The sequence below is a fragment of the Haliotis rufescens genome, unplaced genomic scaffold (genome assembly GCF_023055435.1).
Source record: "Haliotis rufescens isolate VD_foot unplaced genomic scaffold, xgHalRufe1.0.p SCAF_7, whole genome shotgun sequence".
Taxonomy (NCBI): Eukaryota; Metazoa; Mollusca; class Gastropoda; order Lepetellida; family Haliotidae; genus Haliotis; species Haliotis rufescens.
In genome coordinates, this window is record NW_025964361.1 from 32,178,564 (window position 1) to 32,196,961 (window position 18,398).

General features: G+C 39.5%; 1 protein-coding gene across 1 annotated transcript in view; it reads right to left on the minus strand.

Annotated features, from left to right (window-relative positions):
- Window positions 1-1,324: 1,324 nt before the first annotated feature.
- LOC124146027 overlaps window positions 1,325-18,398 on the minus strand; it is a 260,173-nt gene continuing 243,099 nt past the window's right edge. The window contains exons 22-23 of the mRNA XM_048387425.1: window positions 7,709-8,774; window positions 1,325-4,351 (exon numbers count right to left, since the gene is read on the minus strand). Coding sequence (XP_048243382.1) covers window positions 4,326-4,351; window positions 7,709-8,774 — 1,092 coding nt within the window. The 3' untranslated portion in view covers window positions 1,325-4,325. The remainder of the gene's footprint in view (window positions 4,352-7,708; window positions 8,775-18,398) is intronic.

The window sequence follows — 18,398 nt, forward strand, 5'->3', positions numbered from 1 at the left end:
AACAGCAATTGTGGGCAACTGACTACCTGTCTGAAAATCTGCAAGTATGAAACCAGAACTCCTTCCATGATAATTATTCTCAATGTAACACATCCTTCCTCATGTGCTAATTGAGAAATGAATTAGAAAGACAATTACTACCCGTTACCAAGAAAACAGTTCTTTTTCTTAATTCTTTAGACATATATTATGAATACAGAGTGTTTAATAACATTATATGAAGTATAGAATATATATAGGAAGCAGAGAATCTGTTCTCACAATGAACTGCGGACTGAGCAGCTAGAAGCCTAAAGGTTTAATACCGCTACTGCTATCCTTTCAACTGATATTGTTTATTTTCAAATATTCAACCATCTTAATACCAGTATCTGAAACAGTCACCAATACACACTTCTCAATGAAGAGGTGGCTATGATGTATACACATGCAATGGTCTAGATCCACATTGTCCCATTAAAATAGTTAAAATAAGTCATTGAACTAGTATCTTGATGCATATAAACACATTGACTAAAATACTCATTTGGAAAAAAGGATAAATGATCACTGATCCTGAGCAGTAACAGATGAGCTCGTTGTTCGAATATCTATTCCATTATGTAACCAATGAATAATAGACACATCACTGTGACTGTTGTGAATAGTTTCCGGGACAGCAGTACTAGATGAAGCTTAATCACTGCAGCATATATTCTGCATAATATGACTACCGGTATTGAAAATGTTATTAAAAACAAAGCTTAGACACAAATACCAGTAAATAATAATGAAAACATGAACGTTTGGACAGTGATGTTATCGGTTAAAGTTAGCGCGCATACTCAAAGTGTGTGAAATAATCGGCAAATATTCATGAGGAATCAGAAGTGGTCTTAAATGTATATTACTCAAAAGAAGTTAAAAATCTGTTTCTTTCATATTACTATACATGTAGCTAAGTTGTGATGGCATGACAGATTAACTATAATAATATGAAAGAATCAGGCGTGACAGATTAACTACAGAAGTATGAACGAATTGGTTGTTAACTTCTTTTGAGTAGTATATAAACTAGGACTAACATATGCTGTGATGGTATATTTTTGCCAAAGCCAATATAAATTATGAGCAGAAAAATACATGTGCGATGAGCTACCACAAACAAATTAAGGTTTTGTACAAATATGGAGTGTGTGTGAGTTTGGCTTAACGCCGCTTTTAACAGTATTCCAGTTATATCGCGGCGTGTCAGCTTAATGTGGGAGGAAAGCCCGAAGTGATGCAGGTCACAGACGTTTACCACTCCGGTGAAACCCACGAGCACGGGTATGGTGCTGACAAACCTAGAATAATAATCTGGGCGAACCGGGATTCGAACCCACGATCATAGGTTTCTGGCGTGCCCAAGGGACGCAACCCTTCACAGCGAATCGCGGCGCCTTGGACGACTGGGCCACCCGTGCCCCTGTACAAATATGGCATGGCATACTTTATGCTTGATGGGAGGTATTGGATGAGTAGTTTGATTATACAGTACAGGTATCACAGAACAGCGGAGCCATTATGCAGGTTAGATGTGGGTCATGTGTATACCACTCAACTGTAGATAGGGATATATACCGTCCATACAGTGAGCCGGGTTAGACAACACTGTCAACAGTAGTATAGTTACATCACGCTGTGTCAGCTTAATGTGGGAGGAAAACTAAGGTGATGTAGGTCTCACCCATTTACACTTTGGTGAAACCCACAAGCATGGGTATGGCGCTGACAAACCTAGAAACATAATCAGGGAGAAAGTGGGATTTGAACTCACTATCATTGGTTTCTGGGATGCTTAAGGGCGAACAGCGAACTTCAGCACCTCATGACTGTGCCACCATGCCCCCCTCCCACCCACGTCACAAGTAATCAGTTTTTGGATATCATGAAATCACAGGACTGTCCCTATCAACAGCTGAGCAGTATAGTACCAGTATATATATGGGAACGTACCAACCTCTGATCATAAACTGAGAAAAACCCAACAATGTTTGTCTAGGCAACACAATTTAAAGCTACTGGCATGTGAACAAATGATATCAACCCTTTTCTTCATGCACAGCGAATTGAAGCGGTTTAGATGACTGGACCACCTGTGCACCCGTCCATCAGTTGATGATGGGCTAATTAAACACACATAATGTCTCAGTTTGACAATAGGCATTTAGCACACTGACGAGACCTACACCGAAACAGGGCTCCACATCATGAAGTATTGTACCCCTTTAAGTGTTATAAAAGGAATAAGAATTTTATTTAAATTGCAGCTTCCTCCCATCTGAACAAAACAATAAGAGACAAATAATCAGTTTGTTGGAGGAAATTTAACCCATGCTTGTCGTAACGGGTGGTCAGACTCACTGACTTGGTTGATGCATGTGGATCGATGCTCATGATGTCAATCACTGGATTGTCTGGTCCAGGCTTGATTATTTACAGACCGCCGTCACATAACTGGAATATTGCTGAGTGCGGTGTTACACAACAAACAAACAAAGAAACAAATGGCAAAGATGAGTATCTGCAAAAACAAATGTGCAACATTGTTGTTATTCGTCTCAGTTTGTGGAAGATGGTCCGGTACATCCCTGCACGGAATGCTGAGTATAAAGTAACAAGCTTGTAATACTCCCAGCTTATTTCTCATCAATCCATAGAATATGAACAGCGAATATCTGTAAAATAATGCTTGTTTTAACAGATATACACATGAAGAATCATGTGTGTCAAATATTACCTTGTAAAATAATTCATAACAAATGGATATTTATGTAACATAAAAATTAATTACACATTTCAAATGGTTTGATTTAAGGACTTGTGAAACCTTTAAAATCAAACTTTGTTCATTTATTGTAACTTTTGATTCAAGCAGTTAATCATACATTGCATGTTAATATTAAAGTGCAGAAGCATTATATAGTGTAAGTTAGAATAACAGATTCTCCACACCCTTGTGTTAATTCCTTGTTCATAATACTCCACACAGCTTGCAGGTATTGAAAATTGATCTTAATACGGAATATTGTAGAAATCTAAAAAATAACTGAAAATTATGTGACAACTGGCCTTCTGTTCTAAAAATATGTGTATATTATACATATATGAAGACTATAAATAAATACATCTGAAAAGAAATGAATTTGTTATGACATATTTGAACAATGAACCTTTAATTTGTGAAGATAGTTCTGAGGGCGACAGGACCTTGCAACTAGAGTTATTCCCCTTGGACCATGCATATCCACCATCCACTGGAATTTCAGTTAGTACCAAACTAAAGATAAGACAATGATTTGTATGAAACAAAATCTGATGACAACAATCCTTTCTTTCAAAATAAAAGTTGAATTCTTATTTACTGAAGACTGATGTTGATTCTCTTTTGCTTCCAGACGACCACAACGATGTCAAAAGAAGAGGCACAGGCAACAAGAGCTATGAGACAATTATAAACAGAACCCATTAAGTAATATTTTTTTTCTAAAAAATATAAACAAATGTAATTGCTTTGATAACAGAAAACCTGTTTCAGTTGAAATACTTTGATAATGATATAATTATATACTTGCTGGTCTAGTAAGACATGCTAAAAACTCATTTCTGTCCAAGACATGATGAGGATGAATTGATCAGGAAGACATGACAGGATAACTCATCTTGACTAATTCTTTGCCCCATTGATAAACCACAACAGATTCAATATGAGATTTCCAAAAGTACATAAAAAATGAGATGGGACTTCATACTTATTAATTCTACTAAGAAAAGTTCAGGACCACCTGATTCTCCCAGAATCTGATTCTGACAGATTAACTATAGTAATATGAAAGAACCAGGTAGTATTTAACTTGTTCTTAGGAGTATATTTTGTGAATTGACAAGTAACAAGCATCTTCGTCGACTGCAGAAAGATCCGAGAACCCATTTCACAAAGCAATCTTAGCACAATATGACTGTAGGTCTATGTTCAAGTATATGGGGTAACAATCATAGCGCTACAATAGATTTGTGAAGCTGGGCTTTGTCTATGGTGATGAGTCCTTTAAAAATATCAAACCTGTAATTTCAAGAGAGGACTTTTGGACAAAATCTCATATTTAATGTATTCTGGCCTTTCATCATGGTTAATTTGTAGAAATACTTGACAGTCTTTGTCGGGAACATGCACCATTTGTTAGACATGCGGTATAATGTTCTACTGCCTAGTTCTGTAGTGTTAGTTTGTACTGGTCGATAACATTTATAGTCACCTACAACACAATAAGCAGCGGTAAGCAGAGCTTAAATTAGAATGCCACTCATAAACGCAGGGAGAAGGACTCATCTGAAACACACGAAGTCAGTCACATTTAAAACAGTGTGAAAACAGGCATAGAGAAGAAGAAGTTATTCAAAATTTGTTAAGGTGCTTTGTTATATGTCCTTTATAGTCTGCACAGAAATGATCTTGAGACTCACATACATTGAACCATAGATTCCAAATGTTTGCTGGATTGCATATAACAATTATTTCAAATATGAGAGGGTGTAGAGCCATGAACCCATCACCCCCCCACCCCAACCCAACCCACCCAATCCCACAATATTCGAAGCATGTTAGTATTTTGTAGCAATACATCAAACTGACCTTTCTCTGAATTTATATGATTTACTTGAGAACTAGACTTGACCAATGATATTTAACCCATTGAATCTTCAATATCTTTTGTTTAAAACAGTTTGTTTGTTGCTTGTTGCTTAACGCTGCACTAAGCAATATTCCAGCAATATGATAGCACCTGAAAATGATCAAATCTGGCCCAATCCAGTGATTGACATCATGAGCATCGATCTACGCAATTGGGATACAATGACACGCATCAATCAAGTCAGCGAGCCTGACCATCCGAACCTAGTCACCTCTTACGATAAGCATAGTTGCCTTTTACGGAAAGCATGGGTTTCTGAAGACCTAATCTACCCCGGGTCTTTCTTCAATATCTGTGACAGTGGAATAAAGGACACATTCCAATAAACTTAAGTACAGGATGGATGTGAATGTGTTAGAAAAAATGAAATTAAGTGTTAGGTTAAATATACAGGCAGTGAACCATGGCTCGGGTATCTCTGTGGAACACTGTACAACTATGCATACTACTCAAACAAAGTTAAGGACCACCCAATTCATTCATATTACTATAGTCAGGACCACCCAATTCATTCATATTACTATAGTCAGTACCACCCAATTCATTCATATTACTATAGTCAGGACCACCCAATTCATTCATATTACTATAGTCAGGACCACCCAATTCATTCATATTACTATTGTCAGGACCACCCAATTCATTCATATTACTATAGTCAGGACCACCCAATTCATTCATATTACTATAGTCAGGACCACCCAATTCATTCATATTACTAGAGTCAGGACCATCCAATTCATTCATATTACTATAGTCAGGACCACCCAATTCATTCATATTACTATAGTCAGGACCACCCAATTCATTCATATTACTATAGTCAGGACCACCCAATTCATTTATATTACTATAGTCAGGACCACCCAATTCATTCATATTACTATAGGCAGGACCACCCAATTCATTCATATTACTGTAGTCAGGACCACCCAATTCATTCATATTACTAGAGTCAGGACCACCCAATTCATTCATATTACTATAGTCAGGACCACCCAATTCATTCATATTACTATAGTCAGGACCACCCAATTCATTCATATTACTAGAGTCAGGACCACCCAATTCATTCATATTACTAGAGTCAGGACCACCCAATTCATTCATATTACTATAGTCAGGACCACCCAATTCATTCATATTACTGTAGTCAGGACCACCCAATTCATTCATATTACTAGAGTCAGGACCACCCAATTCATTCATATTACTATAGTCAGGACCACCCAATTCATTCATATTACTATAGTCAGGACCACCCAATTCATTCATATTACTAGAGTCAATCGGGCATGGCATGACAGATTAGGTAAAGTAATAGGAAAGAATCTATGGCATGACAGATTAACTAAAGTAAAATGAAAGAATCGGATGGTCCTTAAATTATTTTGAGTAGTATAATTTGCATTAACAATGTAAGATTATCATCAAAAGGTTAAAAGATCCCAAACAGAAAAGTTTCCTAGTTGGCCACACCGTCCAGAAGTTGAAATTTGAATAGTTATACATCTTCTACTGCAAACCAAACCAGAGAGATGTGATCTATAACACTCAACCTTTGAATGGGATGCTGAGTTATTAATACTATATACATATATACACATATGTAATCAGTCTTCTGTGTGACAGAATAGGATGATCCCTATCAAAGGTTGAACAGTGTAGATCAAATTTAATTGACCCGTTTGCATTACAAGAAAAACCTAACTCAAACCTTTCCGTGAATACATTCATGTTACAGATACCGATTCAAGGGCGTATGATCTGCTGATAAACACACCTGTACTAGTGATAACGGCTGCAGATTCACAAACCCAAATAACTCATACCACACTTCACAAGAGGCAAATCAGGTAAATTAGTTTTAATTAATTTTTCAGAACTATTTTCCAAACTTAAGAAATAAAATTTGACCAAAAAGTATCTTTCCATACAGTTTGAAAGCTATGTGTGTAAACATCACTGAACAGATTGAAACACAATTGTCAATACAAATGGCTAACAAAGCATGTCTCTCTAAGTCCGTGTTATGTCGGCCTGGAATTCTGTGTAAGGATCTGTCATTACAATGATCAGTGAGCATCTTCAATACCAGGGGTGAGTCACTGCATATATATTTCAACTATAACAGGCAGGTATTACCGTACTTGACAAAATAACTGCCCTGTACCTGTCAAAACTCCCTTGAGTATGTGAAAGGTACTCAAGGATTTCGGACAAAGTTCTGGTGTGCGAAAACACACAGTTGTAATAATACCTTTATCATATACTGCTCAAAAGAAGTTAAGGCCCACCCGATTCTTTCAAATTAGAGTAGTTCATAATTGTAGTAATGTGAAAGAATCAAGTGATCCTTAACTTCTTTTGAGTAGTATATAATGTCATTTTTGCAATGCTAATGCCATTGGTTTATCACATTGATAATACCAGCCATCATATTATTTGTTTGTCATTTAACGCTGCACTCAGCAATATTCCAGCTATATGACTGCGATCTGTGAATAATAAAGTCTGGACCAGACAATCCAGTCATCGATATCATAAGAATCGATCTGCTCAATTGAGATCGATGACATGCATCACCCGATTCCATAAGTCGCCTCTTACGACAAGCATAGTAGCCTGTTCTTGAGTTGGTCTTTCCGAGTCATGATATTGTTGCATGTTAATGTGCACTGAGATTACCCATCCCGCGGGCTTATTGAAACTTGTCCAATCAAAACCATGCATGATGACATCCCAAAAACTGAAACATTAAAAAGCATAAACTAGATATAAAAAAAAGTCCAATTTTCTCCTTTTGGCAAACCTTTCGGAAATCAATTTCTGTTATTAAAGCAACTGAATACCATACAGGTTGAGCAGTCATTATGTCAAATACGGTAATGTATAGGAGTAGCAAGAGGTCAGTGTTATATACCAGCATGGTGGATTATGACAATCAGCTGACAATCATCACATGGGTTATGCATGACAGACACGTTATTTACTTTTTAACTCTTTGAGTGTTTTCAAGAGGGTGCTAAGGAGTGAGGCAAGGTTTGTGGCCTGTCGCATCAGATATTTCATATGGGGGTCTGTAAGGGGCTTCCCGCACGCTGCGTTTGCTGCATTCAAGGTACTTTTGAATGAATTGGATACTTTAATGACTTCGAAGCCGAGGTGCTGCGCTTGATGAACGGACTGCATCATCAACATAACTGCTTGACTGTGGAGGAAGAGTTTGGCGAGAGTGTGAATGCCCTTGTCTAAATTCACAGCCAGTTTCTCCTTTGTGTGGGTAGCACTACTGACTAAAAGTTTTGCATCATTGACGAAATGTCTCGTTTGGCTAATAAGTTCTTCACGACACATTTCAAATTGTTTCGGACTACGGTCTATCCGTGAAGCTTTCAAGGATTCCATTGTGGATTTTAAGTCTGTTAAAAGTCTTTCAACATCGTTAGTTGCCTTGTCAAAATCTTCCACTCCGTATGAATGTGACACAACATATTTCACTGAGTCTGTCACAGTACCACTCACAAGTGAATAACTCTCCTCAGAAACTGAAGATCTCCTCAAAATTGGGGGTGGGTCTTTCTTTGGAACACTAATGTCCGATTTAACACTCCCGTTCAATTTTGAAAATTCGGTATCCCTCGATGTGGTATCGGAATAGTCCGGTTTGGTTTCATCTTCAAATGATATTGTCTTTTTTAACTTCACAGGCTCTTTAGCGAGAGAATCAGTCTTATCAAGCTGCTTCAACTGTGATGCCATTTCACGGAAGTCATCAAAACTCTGGTACACGTCATCATCTTTAATTGAACTTGTTGTCATAGATAGAGGGCGCCACATTTTCACAGTAGCGTAGGGATTGGCTTTGATTTTCTCTCTACTTTTTCTACTTAACATGTTACTGTCATCCTTGCTCTGAAATTTCTTGCTTTTTGATTGGTCAGTTTTGGACTTGGCAGAGTGACCTCCCCTTAACAAAGTGCCTCCCTTTTCAGTCTTTTCTTCAGAACCAAAGATTGACGAGAGGGCCTTCAAAGGACCACCCTTCTTGGATTTACTCTGAAAAATGCCAAAACAATATATTAACACAAAATTAGACGACATAGAAAGGTGTATATTGGAAGTGAGTGAATTACAAAAGTACGCTGCATTATTTCAACAATCAGCTATAAATTATAAGCATAAATAATATGGGCAAAAAACAAAGCAAATGTCTATAAAGAGATGTGGAGAGACTAAAAAATGAACACAAAAAGGATAGAATTAATTGAGAAATGATCTTATTCTTGTATAGTTAATGTCATTAATCGTAATCAGAAGAAAATAAGCCTCGAAATGCACTCAATAATACACAAAACCATTATCAAAATAAATATGGTTAATAAGTGACAATTATGAGTCATTTCCATGACAACTGTTAACTGCGTGTCATTAAACATTACATGGTGATATTTGTTAGTTATGTGAACCAAACTTTGGAAATGTGATATATGTGTGCTACATGTCATTCCCCTGTCTGACGTAATAACAAACACTGTTTAACCATTCATTGAGGAACAGCTCCCTTTATTCTGATTTCAATGAAGGAATCAATTGGTTCTGCTTAATGCCACTTTTAGCAATGATACAGACATATTGGGGCAAAGGGACACCAGAAATCGGCTGAAATCAACAACACAGTATACCAGGTTTTTTCATGTGACAAGGAAATGCCTCAGTCACGATAGTATGGAAGGTAATTTAGTGTTGTGGTGTACAATTTAGTCAAGTACCATTCTTCAAATTTGGCATAGGACAAAATATAAACCATGAACACCAGAGAATAACCAGTCTCAATTATCTGCCTCAACAGATTCCATTGGGTGTAAGAGTCAAAAACAGTGGGGACACATTACTTAAATGGACCATTGAAAATCAGCTTTCATTCCAGGTGTTCGCAAAAAAGGAATATTTGTACATATACTTGAATTTATAACTGAATATATAATGGAGTTTTCTTATGGTGCTCACGGAGATATCATTCCAAAGTATACAGTCTTATCACCCCATCCCCACCCCACCAAGTATATCACCAACACCCTCCCTAGTATCAAGTCTTATTGTCACAGTCCTATCAACAAACCCCCACCCTTTACAGTCCTATCACCACCACCCCCCAGCATATCGTCCTATCACCCCCTACCCCAGCCCACTATACAGTCCTATCACACACACAGCCCTCCCTAAGTACACAGTCCTATCACCACCACCCCCAGCCCACTATACAGTCCTATCACACACACAGCCCTCCCAGTGAGTACACAGCCCTATCACCACCAACCCCCTCTCCCTAACAATTAACAATAGTCTTAGCGCTAAGATCACTGTGTAGTTGAAACTCAGAACAGCATCTCTGTCTAAATGAGTGAGCTAAGTTTACACTGCTTTAAACAGTAGTCCAGTAATATCATGGCATGTCAGCTTAATGTGAGAGGAAAGCCCGAAGTGATGCAGGTCTCAGACGTTTACCACTTCGGTGGAATCCCAGAGCACGGGTATGGTGCTCACAAACCTAGAAACATAACTGGGGCAAAGCGGGATTTGAACCCATAGGCATGTCCTACTGCATGGTATGAGTCGGCAGCCACAGATATCAGCTACACATAAACTCAAACAGGTTTCTCACCAAACTTCAACATTCTCAAAAACATGCGTCAGACTTCATATGCTCTCACAATGGCACTAAACTTTACCAGATTTATGACATGAAAATAAATTGACATTTACATGCGAAATTCACTTTTACATTATAATTTGTAACACAACCGGTTTGAATAACCTATCTTCCTGTTCAATTACCACTGCACAAAAACATATTTCTACAATGGTAATCAATGTAATAATTCATATATCCTACAACCAATTTGTAATGCAGCGTCTATATTTTCCACAACTGTTTCTGACAGGTCAAAGTCCTCCAGGAGAGGACAAGAAACTAGACGGAGATGGAATAACTCCCATTTGTGTTCTGGCGTCACATGCAGCATCACGACTGTCACATGTAGGTATTAACGGTGACATAAACTGCTGGGAGTCCATGCTGACAGGAATATAAAGAAGGCTGTTGTCGTTAAATTTGCGGACCTACATGGCAGCTGCGTGTGTTTTCATGTCGACTCTAAAATCATGTGTGAGAAATACTATGTCAAAACAAGTGTTTACTTGGCTTGTAGCATGTTTAGATTTCACAGGTTGTGGCAATTTTTATGATGAAATATTACTTACTTATGTTTAAATATGGGGCCACCCAATTCATGCAGTTTGTTTAGATTTCGAGGTTGTAGTCTCAAGAAATGTTTGTTAAAAATATTATTTACCTTGCTTATTGAGTGTCAGGCCACCCAATTCATGCAGTTTGTTTAGATTTCGAGGTTGTTAGTCTCAAGTAATTTTTATGTTAAAAATATTATTTACTTTGCTCATTGAGTGTTAGGCCACACAATTCATGCAGTTTGTATTTATTTCAAAGGTTGTAGTCTCCAAACAACAAACTTTTTTATTATGAAAATATTATCTTCCATATAACCGACTAACATCTGTCAACTTTGAAATCCGAAGAAACGAATTCAGTTTAATATTAATGACATTTTTTACACAAACACCGCCCTGATTGAACAGAACAAGGATAAACAAACCACTATGCCAAAGACTTCTCCTCAAAGACCTACAGATATTATGCAATGGTCTCATTAGATAGCCCTGAGACGTATTCACAAGAAGTATAGTTCACCATCAATCATTCTGATCATCCTCATTCATATCACAGGTTCAGCTAGGCTGTTATACTGTCATATTTACCACCTGTGCTGATCACTTGTCATTGATTATTGACAGGTGTCAATCAAAACGACAAACAGGTGGTTTCTTGTCACACTTAAACTGCAGTAATTTATCTTATATGAGAGTGAACAAGCATTGTGACAGGGCTTGACTGTTTAATACTGGAACAATGTGAATATGACATATAGAACTAGAAGATTCTTTCTCTATTACCCAAAAGAAGCTAAAGATCACCAAATCTTATCACATGACTCTAGTTAATCTGTCACATCAGAACGTATTTACTTTAGGCATATGAAAAGACCTGTGTTCTTTAACTTCTTTGAGTGGTATATAAAGAACCCTATAGCCAATCCATAAAACGTTTGTTTGTTGTTTAATGCTGTACCCGGCAGTATTTTAGCTATATGATGGTGGTCTGTAAATAATTGATCTGGACACGATAACCCAGAGACGACCTGATCCTTTTAGTAGCCTCATGCAACCAGCTTGGGTTGCTGTGGACATATTCTAACCCGGAATCACCACGGGGGGCACAGAAGGTACACATATATACAGGATAGTATCATTAACATTAAAACATTTTTCACAATCATGAGTGAGTGAGTTGGGTTTTACACCACTTTTAGAACTTTCCAGTGCCATCATGATGAGGAACTGCAGCAACATGCTTCACACACTGAACACAAGTGGGAATCAAACCCAGGTCCTTAGCAAGTCGAGAAAACACTTTAACCACTTGGCTACTCCAAGATATTTAAGAAATGACCTCAATATTGTTTGTGTTGAATCCGCTTAGTTCTATTACGCTTAGTGTGATCACCGTTTTCACATTTAAATATCTATCAACACCGAAACAAATTGAAATCAGTTCTCATAAATATATTGGTACATTATAAAACTGTACGCAACAGTACAAAATAAGTGACATTTTTCAGCACAATAATACAAGCCAATATATCAGCCAATCTGGAAACAGTAGTCTGCTAGTGGGACTGGCCTATATACTTTATTTTTGTCAGCAACATAAACTCAAAAAAAGAATGGCACGGTTAGCCAATCAAATGCCATGGAATCACTTGCAATTTATTCACTATTATCTGACATCACGTGAGTGAGTGAGTGAGTGGGTGGGTGGGTGGGTGGGTGAGTGAGTGAGTGAGTGAGTGAGTGAGTGAGTGAGTGAGTGAGTGAGTGAGTGAGTGAGTGAGTGAGTGAGTGAGTGAGTGAGTGAGTGAGTGAGTGGGTGGGTGGGTGGGTGGGTGGGTGGGTGGGTGAGTGAGTGAGTGAGTGAGTGAGTGAGTGAGTGAGTGAGTGAGTGAGTGAGTGAGTGGGTGGGTGGGTGAGTGAGTGAGTGAGTGAGTGGGCTTTATCTCTGCCTTGTACAGTATTTCAGCTATGTCACGGTGTGTCAGCGCCATGCGATTGGAAAGCTGGACACAGATAGTAGACATTACCACTAGGTGAGACTGACACCTTTGGGTATAGCGCTGACACCATGTAACTTGAAGACGTTGCAGTACGGGATAAAATGACATGTGACACCTGCAGCTGAACACTTGACTGATGGGATCATCTGGATGTTCCACAGCTTAATGAACATTTCCAGGTAATCCTCCTGTCATCAACACGTGGCTTGTGATCGAGATCGTCTTCTAAAGCTCTCGAAGGTCCCGACATCCTTGCCTTACACAACCCCGGTGTGTATTACGTGTGTGATGTATCAGATCTACACGCTGCTTGTCTCCAAAACTGGATAACTCAGTATCTGTTCCTTCAAGTTCCTTCAAGTCTACGTATCAAAGCATATTGTCTTAACCAGATCGTAAAGAAAGAAAATTTGGGGAATAAGTGAGTTGGGTTTACCGCTGCTTTGAGCAAGCGAGTATGGTTTTACGCCACTTTTAGCAATATTCCAGCAATATCACGGCGGGGGATACCAGAAATGGGCTTCACACATTGTACCCATGTCGGGATTTGAACCCGGGTCTTCGGCGTGACGAGCGAACGCTTAACCACCAGGCTACCCGACCACCCCCACTGCTTTGAACAGTATTCCAGTTATATCACAGCGTGTCAGCTGGATGTGGATGAAATCATGAAGTGATGCTGGTCTCAGACGGTCAAACACTTTGCTGAAATCAATGACCATGGGTATGGCGCTGACAAACCTAGAAACATAAGGTTGAATCTGGTTTTCAAACCCATGATCATAGGATCCTGGTATGCTTAAGGGAAGCAACTCTGCACAGCCAACTGCAGCACCTTAGAAAACTGACAAACCCATATCGGAAGTCAACAACAACTGTTATCTTCAAATGAATGCCTCGTGTGTGACTTACAAGTCTCCCATTGCACACATTAACTGTGGTCGGAATAGTTTTTTTTGTCAGTGAAGTCAGCTATTGGGATATTTCTGTCGCCAATCTCTACCACTCTTGAGTTATTGTGTTTGGAGTGTTTGCACTAACCGTTTGTTCATAGCTACTTCAGTCAAACTTGGAGACCAAACACTTCATGTACTATAGAGTCCTCTTAAAACCTTTCGGAATACACACCACTCGGGCTCCTCTTTAACTTACAGACTCCACAGGCTTCCAACCTCTAGTCGTTTTTTAATGTAGTTCAAGTCATATGGAGATAGTACCTAATACATCATCTTTAGTGAGTGAGTGAGTTGGGTTTAACGCTGCTTTTCACAGTATTCCAGTTATATCACGGCGTGTCAGCTTAATTTGGGGAGGAAAGCCTGAAGTGATGCAGGTCTCAGACGTTTACCACTTCGGTAAATCCCACAAGCATGGGTATGGTGCTGACAAACCTAGAAACATAATCGGGGTGAACCAGGATTCGAGCCCACAATCATAGGTTTCTGTCGTGTCCTAGGGACGCAACTCTGCACGCGAATCGCGGCACCTTAGACGACTGGGCCACCCATGCCCCCATATCATCTTTAGTATTTATTGAGGCAGTATATAGTAATATACATTAATTCAAGTATGGTCTATTACATCTGAAGTAAATATAAGTCCCTAATCTTCAAAATTGATTGATACAGTGAAAGTTAATTTTGATAATGACATATCACTATATTTCCATGACATATTCATAAATCATAACTTGACTTGGATAATAGACAATAAAAAATATATATATAAAAACACATGATTTCATCAGGTGTATAAGTATTAAATATAGAAAAAAGAGCACGAATATCTGGACTCTGTTTTATATATATAACACAAAATAAATTTATACATAAAGTTTAGAACTGAAAACTGCCCTTTCCTTATTCACCATTCAGCATGTGCCTTTAAAATTCATTGCATAAATGCAAAAACCTTAAGTAAATAAATTTGATTTTCTATTTTACTTTAAAATACTGTAGGTATAAAAATACCAATTTCATTTTAGAAAATCCAATATGCCCATTCTGTGAACTATTTGCTAATATATAGCCCACCATCCCACAGAGTCTGAATAAACATCATTTGGTACTTTCAAAATACTTGTAAAGAAATCATTTGAAAGAAGTGCATCAATGTCTTTGAATATGACATACCAGGCTCGCACAGAAAGTCCACGAATAATGGCCAACGCCTTCATAGTGAGGTGTCGTATTACACATGAAGAAATGACATTTCTTTCTCAACAGATTTCACAACTAACCCAGTAAATAACAGCTATTAATAAATAACATCATTAAAAAAATATCATTTAAAAACAAGTACAACAAAAAAGTACAACAACATAAAACATAAATATGAAGCTTTCCGTTGAAACTATTTCAACATTTAAATAGCAGATGGTGAAATTGGTATAAGTTCACCCCTACCTTGAACATGGTGTAAGACGTCACGCTCTCATACAAAACCCGGTCATGGGTAAACAAATAAATTCTGTCCGTGAGTTAGCTGATATGGTCCAGAAATCACGGGGAATGTCGTTTCCAGTAATTCACATTATTTTGTGAATGAGGTCCCTGGTCCTTCTCAGCAGAAGCTGTTGACACTATCAGTAGTCCAGCTCCATCGACTGTGCGAATATAGAGGTCGCCACTTCACCTACGTGCGACTTGATTTACAACCTATCGGGACGGTGCAGCGACCCACGACTGCCTCAGTATAACATAGTCCCGTACAAACAACACAACTATAACACGACTTTCTGATTCAGATGATTCACACCCTAACACAGCAGAAATTATTTTCCATTCAGTATTGTCACTTGCCTGAAACTAAGATGAGAACTACCCTGAAACGTCACGGTATAACGATGGCAGACATTCAAGACCTCTTACCTGTTTGTATGACAACCTATTGCATACCGAGGTTGCTGAAGTTTTATGATTATCGCCAGGCTTGTAAATTATCCCCAACCTCAAGAAAGTTATCTCAAGAAAACAACAGTGTTCAGCCTGTGTCGGTATCCGGGTATACACTGAGCCTGACGGATGGGTTCGGGGATTTAGGCCAAGAATTTACTGGCAAAGCCGGGTGGAGTTTGTGGCTGGTTGAACATTTAACAGTCTGAATAGAAACAGGTTATCATGGGCTAGCTGGCTCTTTGAGAAGAAAGGGAATGTTGCATTGCAACGTGATCCCTACAGGGCATTGTATTGACTGGGAACAATAGCTGTCCATCCCCCAGGGAGCTTGTACACTGTCTTCCTTGTCAGGGAAACAATTCAACCAGCAAACATTTGTAAGGGGTGCACTGAGCTGATACATATATCTAAGTGATATTATATAATGTTATATTGAGAACTAAATATCTTATTTGCTATCTTTTCTTAGTAGAACCTGTTCTTACTTCAGGTTCCCAATCTGCATTGTCCTTATCACGTGAGTTTCCTTCCCAGTACAACCCCTTCATCAGGTCAGTTTCCCTCTCACTGTAACACCTTCATCAGGTCAGTTTCCCTCTCAGTGCAATCCCTTCATCAGGTCAGTTTCCCTCTCACTGTAACCCCTTCATCAGGTCAGTTACCCTCGCAGTACAACCCCTTCATCAGGTCAGTTTCCCTCTCAGTGCAACCCCTTCATCAGGACAGTTTCCCTCTCACTGTAACCCCTTCATCAGGTCAGTTTCCCTCTCAGTGCAACCCCTTCATCAGGACAGTTTCCCTCTCACTGTAACCCCTTCATCAGGTCAGTTTCCCTCTCAGTGCAACCCCCTTCATCAGGTCAGTTTCCCTCCCAGTACAACCCCCTTCATCAGGTCAGTTTCCCTCTCAGTACAACCCCTTCATCAGGTCAGTTTCCCTCTCAGTGCAACCCCTTCATAAGGTCATTTTCCCTCTCAGTGCAACCCCTTCATAAGGTCAGTTTCCCTCTCAGTGCAACCCTTTCATCACGACAGTTTCCCTCTCAGTGTAACCCCTTCATCAGGTCATTTTCCCTCTGAGTGCAACCCCTTCATAAGGTCAGTTTCCCTCTCAGTGCAACCCTTTCATCACGACAGTTTCCCTCTCACTGTAACCCCTTCATCAGGACAGTTTCCCTCTCACTGTAACCCCTTCATCAGGTCAGTTTCCCTCTCAGTGCAACCCCTTCATCGGGACAGTTTCCCTTCAGTGCAACCCCTTCATCAGGTCAGTTTTCCCTTCAGTACAACCCCCTTCATCTGGTCAGTTTCCCTCTCAGTGCAACCCCTTGATCAGGTCAGTTTCCCTCTCAGTGCAACCCCTTCATCAGGTCAGTTTCCCTCTCAGTACAACCCCCTTCATCAGGTCAGTTTCCCTCTCAGTGCAACCCCTTCATTGGGACAGTTTCCCTCTCAGTGCAACCCCTTCATCGGGACAGTTTCCCTCTCAGTGCAACCCCTTCATCAGGTCAGTTTCCCTCTCAGTGCAACCCCTTCATCAGGTCAGTTTCCCTCCCAGTACAACCCCCTTCATCAGGTCAGTTTCCCTCTCAGTACAACCCCTTCATCAGGTCAGTTTCCCTCTCAGTGCAACCCCTTCATAAGGTCAGTTTCCCTCTCACTGTAACCCCTTCATCGGGTCAGTTTCCCTCCCAGTACAACCCCCTTAATCAGGTCAGTTTCCCTCTCACTGTAACCCCTTCATCAGGTCAGTTTCCCTCCCAGTACAACCCCCTTCATCAGGTCATTTTCCCTCTCAGTATAACCCCTTCATCAGGTCAGTTTCCCACTCAGTACATCCCCTTCATCAGGTCAGTTTCCTTCTCAGTACAACCCCTTCATCAGGTCATTTCCCTCTCAGTACAACCCCTTCATCAGGTCAGTTTCCCTCTCAGTATAACCCCTTCATCAGGTCAGTTTCTCTCTCAGTGCAACCCCTTCATCAGGTCAGTTTCTCTCTCAGTACAACCCCTTCATCAGGTCAGTTTCCCTCTCAGTGCAACCCCTTCATCAGGTCAGTTTCCCTCTCATCAACTCTAACACCCCATAATGTGGCAGTACAGTGCACTTTATCATTGTCAGTGTAATCTTCAAGTAAATGAAGTCGGCAGAGCATCAACACTGAGACACACCAGGAGAGACGTACTGACATGAGACATGCTCCACTTGCACCCTGATATGCAGCTTATGACAAGACCAATTCATGACACATGACGTCATGACACCAAGTCCACTCAGTGCATGCCTGCGAACAATGAACAGTCTTTTTTTCATACAGTAACCCATAGCTCATGCATACTCACGTACACCAGCACTGATAGAGAAGTGAAGTTTTTAAGTCTCATTAAAATGGATGTAGATAAGCAGGAATTACATGGCTGATTCAGGTCCATTAAATATCACAAAACAACAAACAACAATGTGTTGTTCTTCCTAAGGGGCCTGCCATTAGGGGGCCTGTGATGTTTTGGCAAAAATAATTTGATCCAGAAGATTATA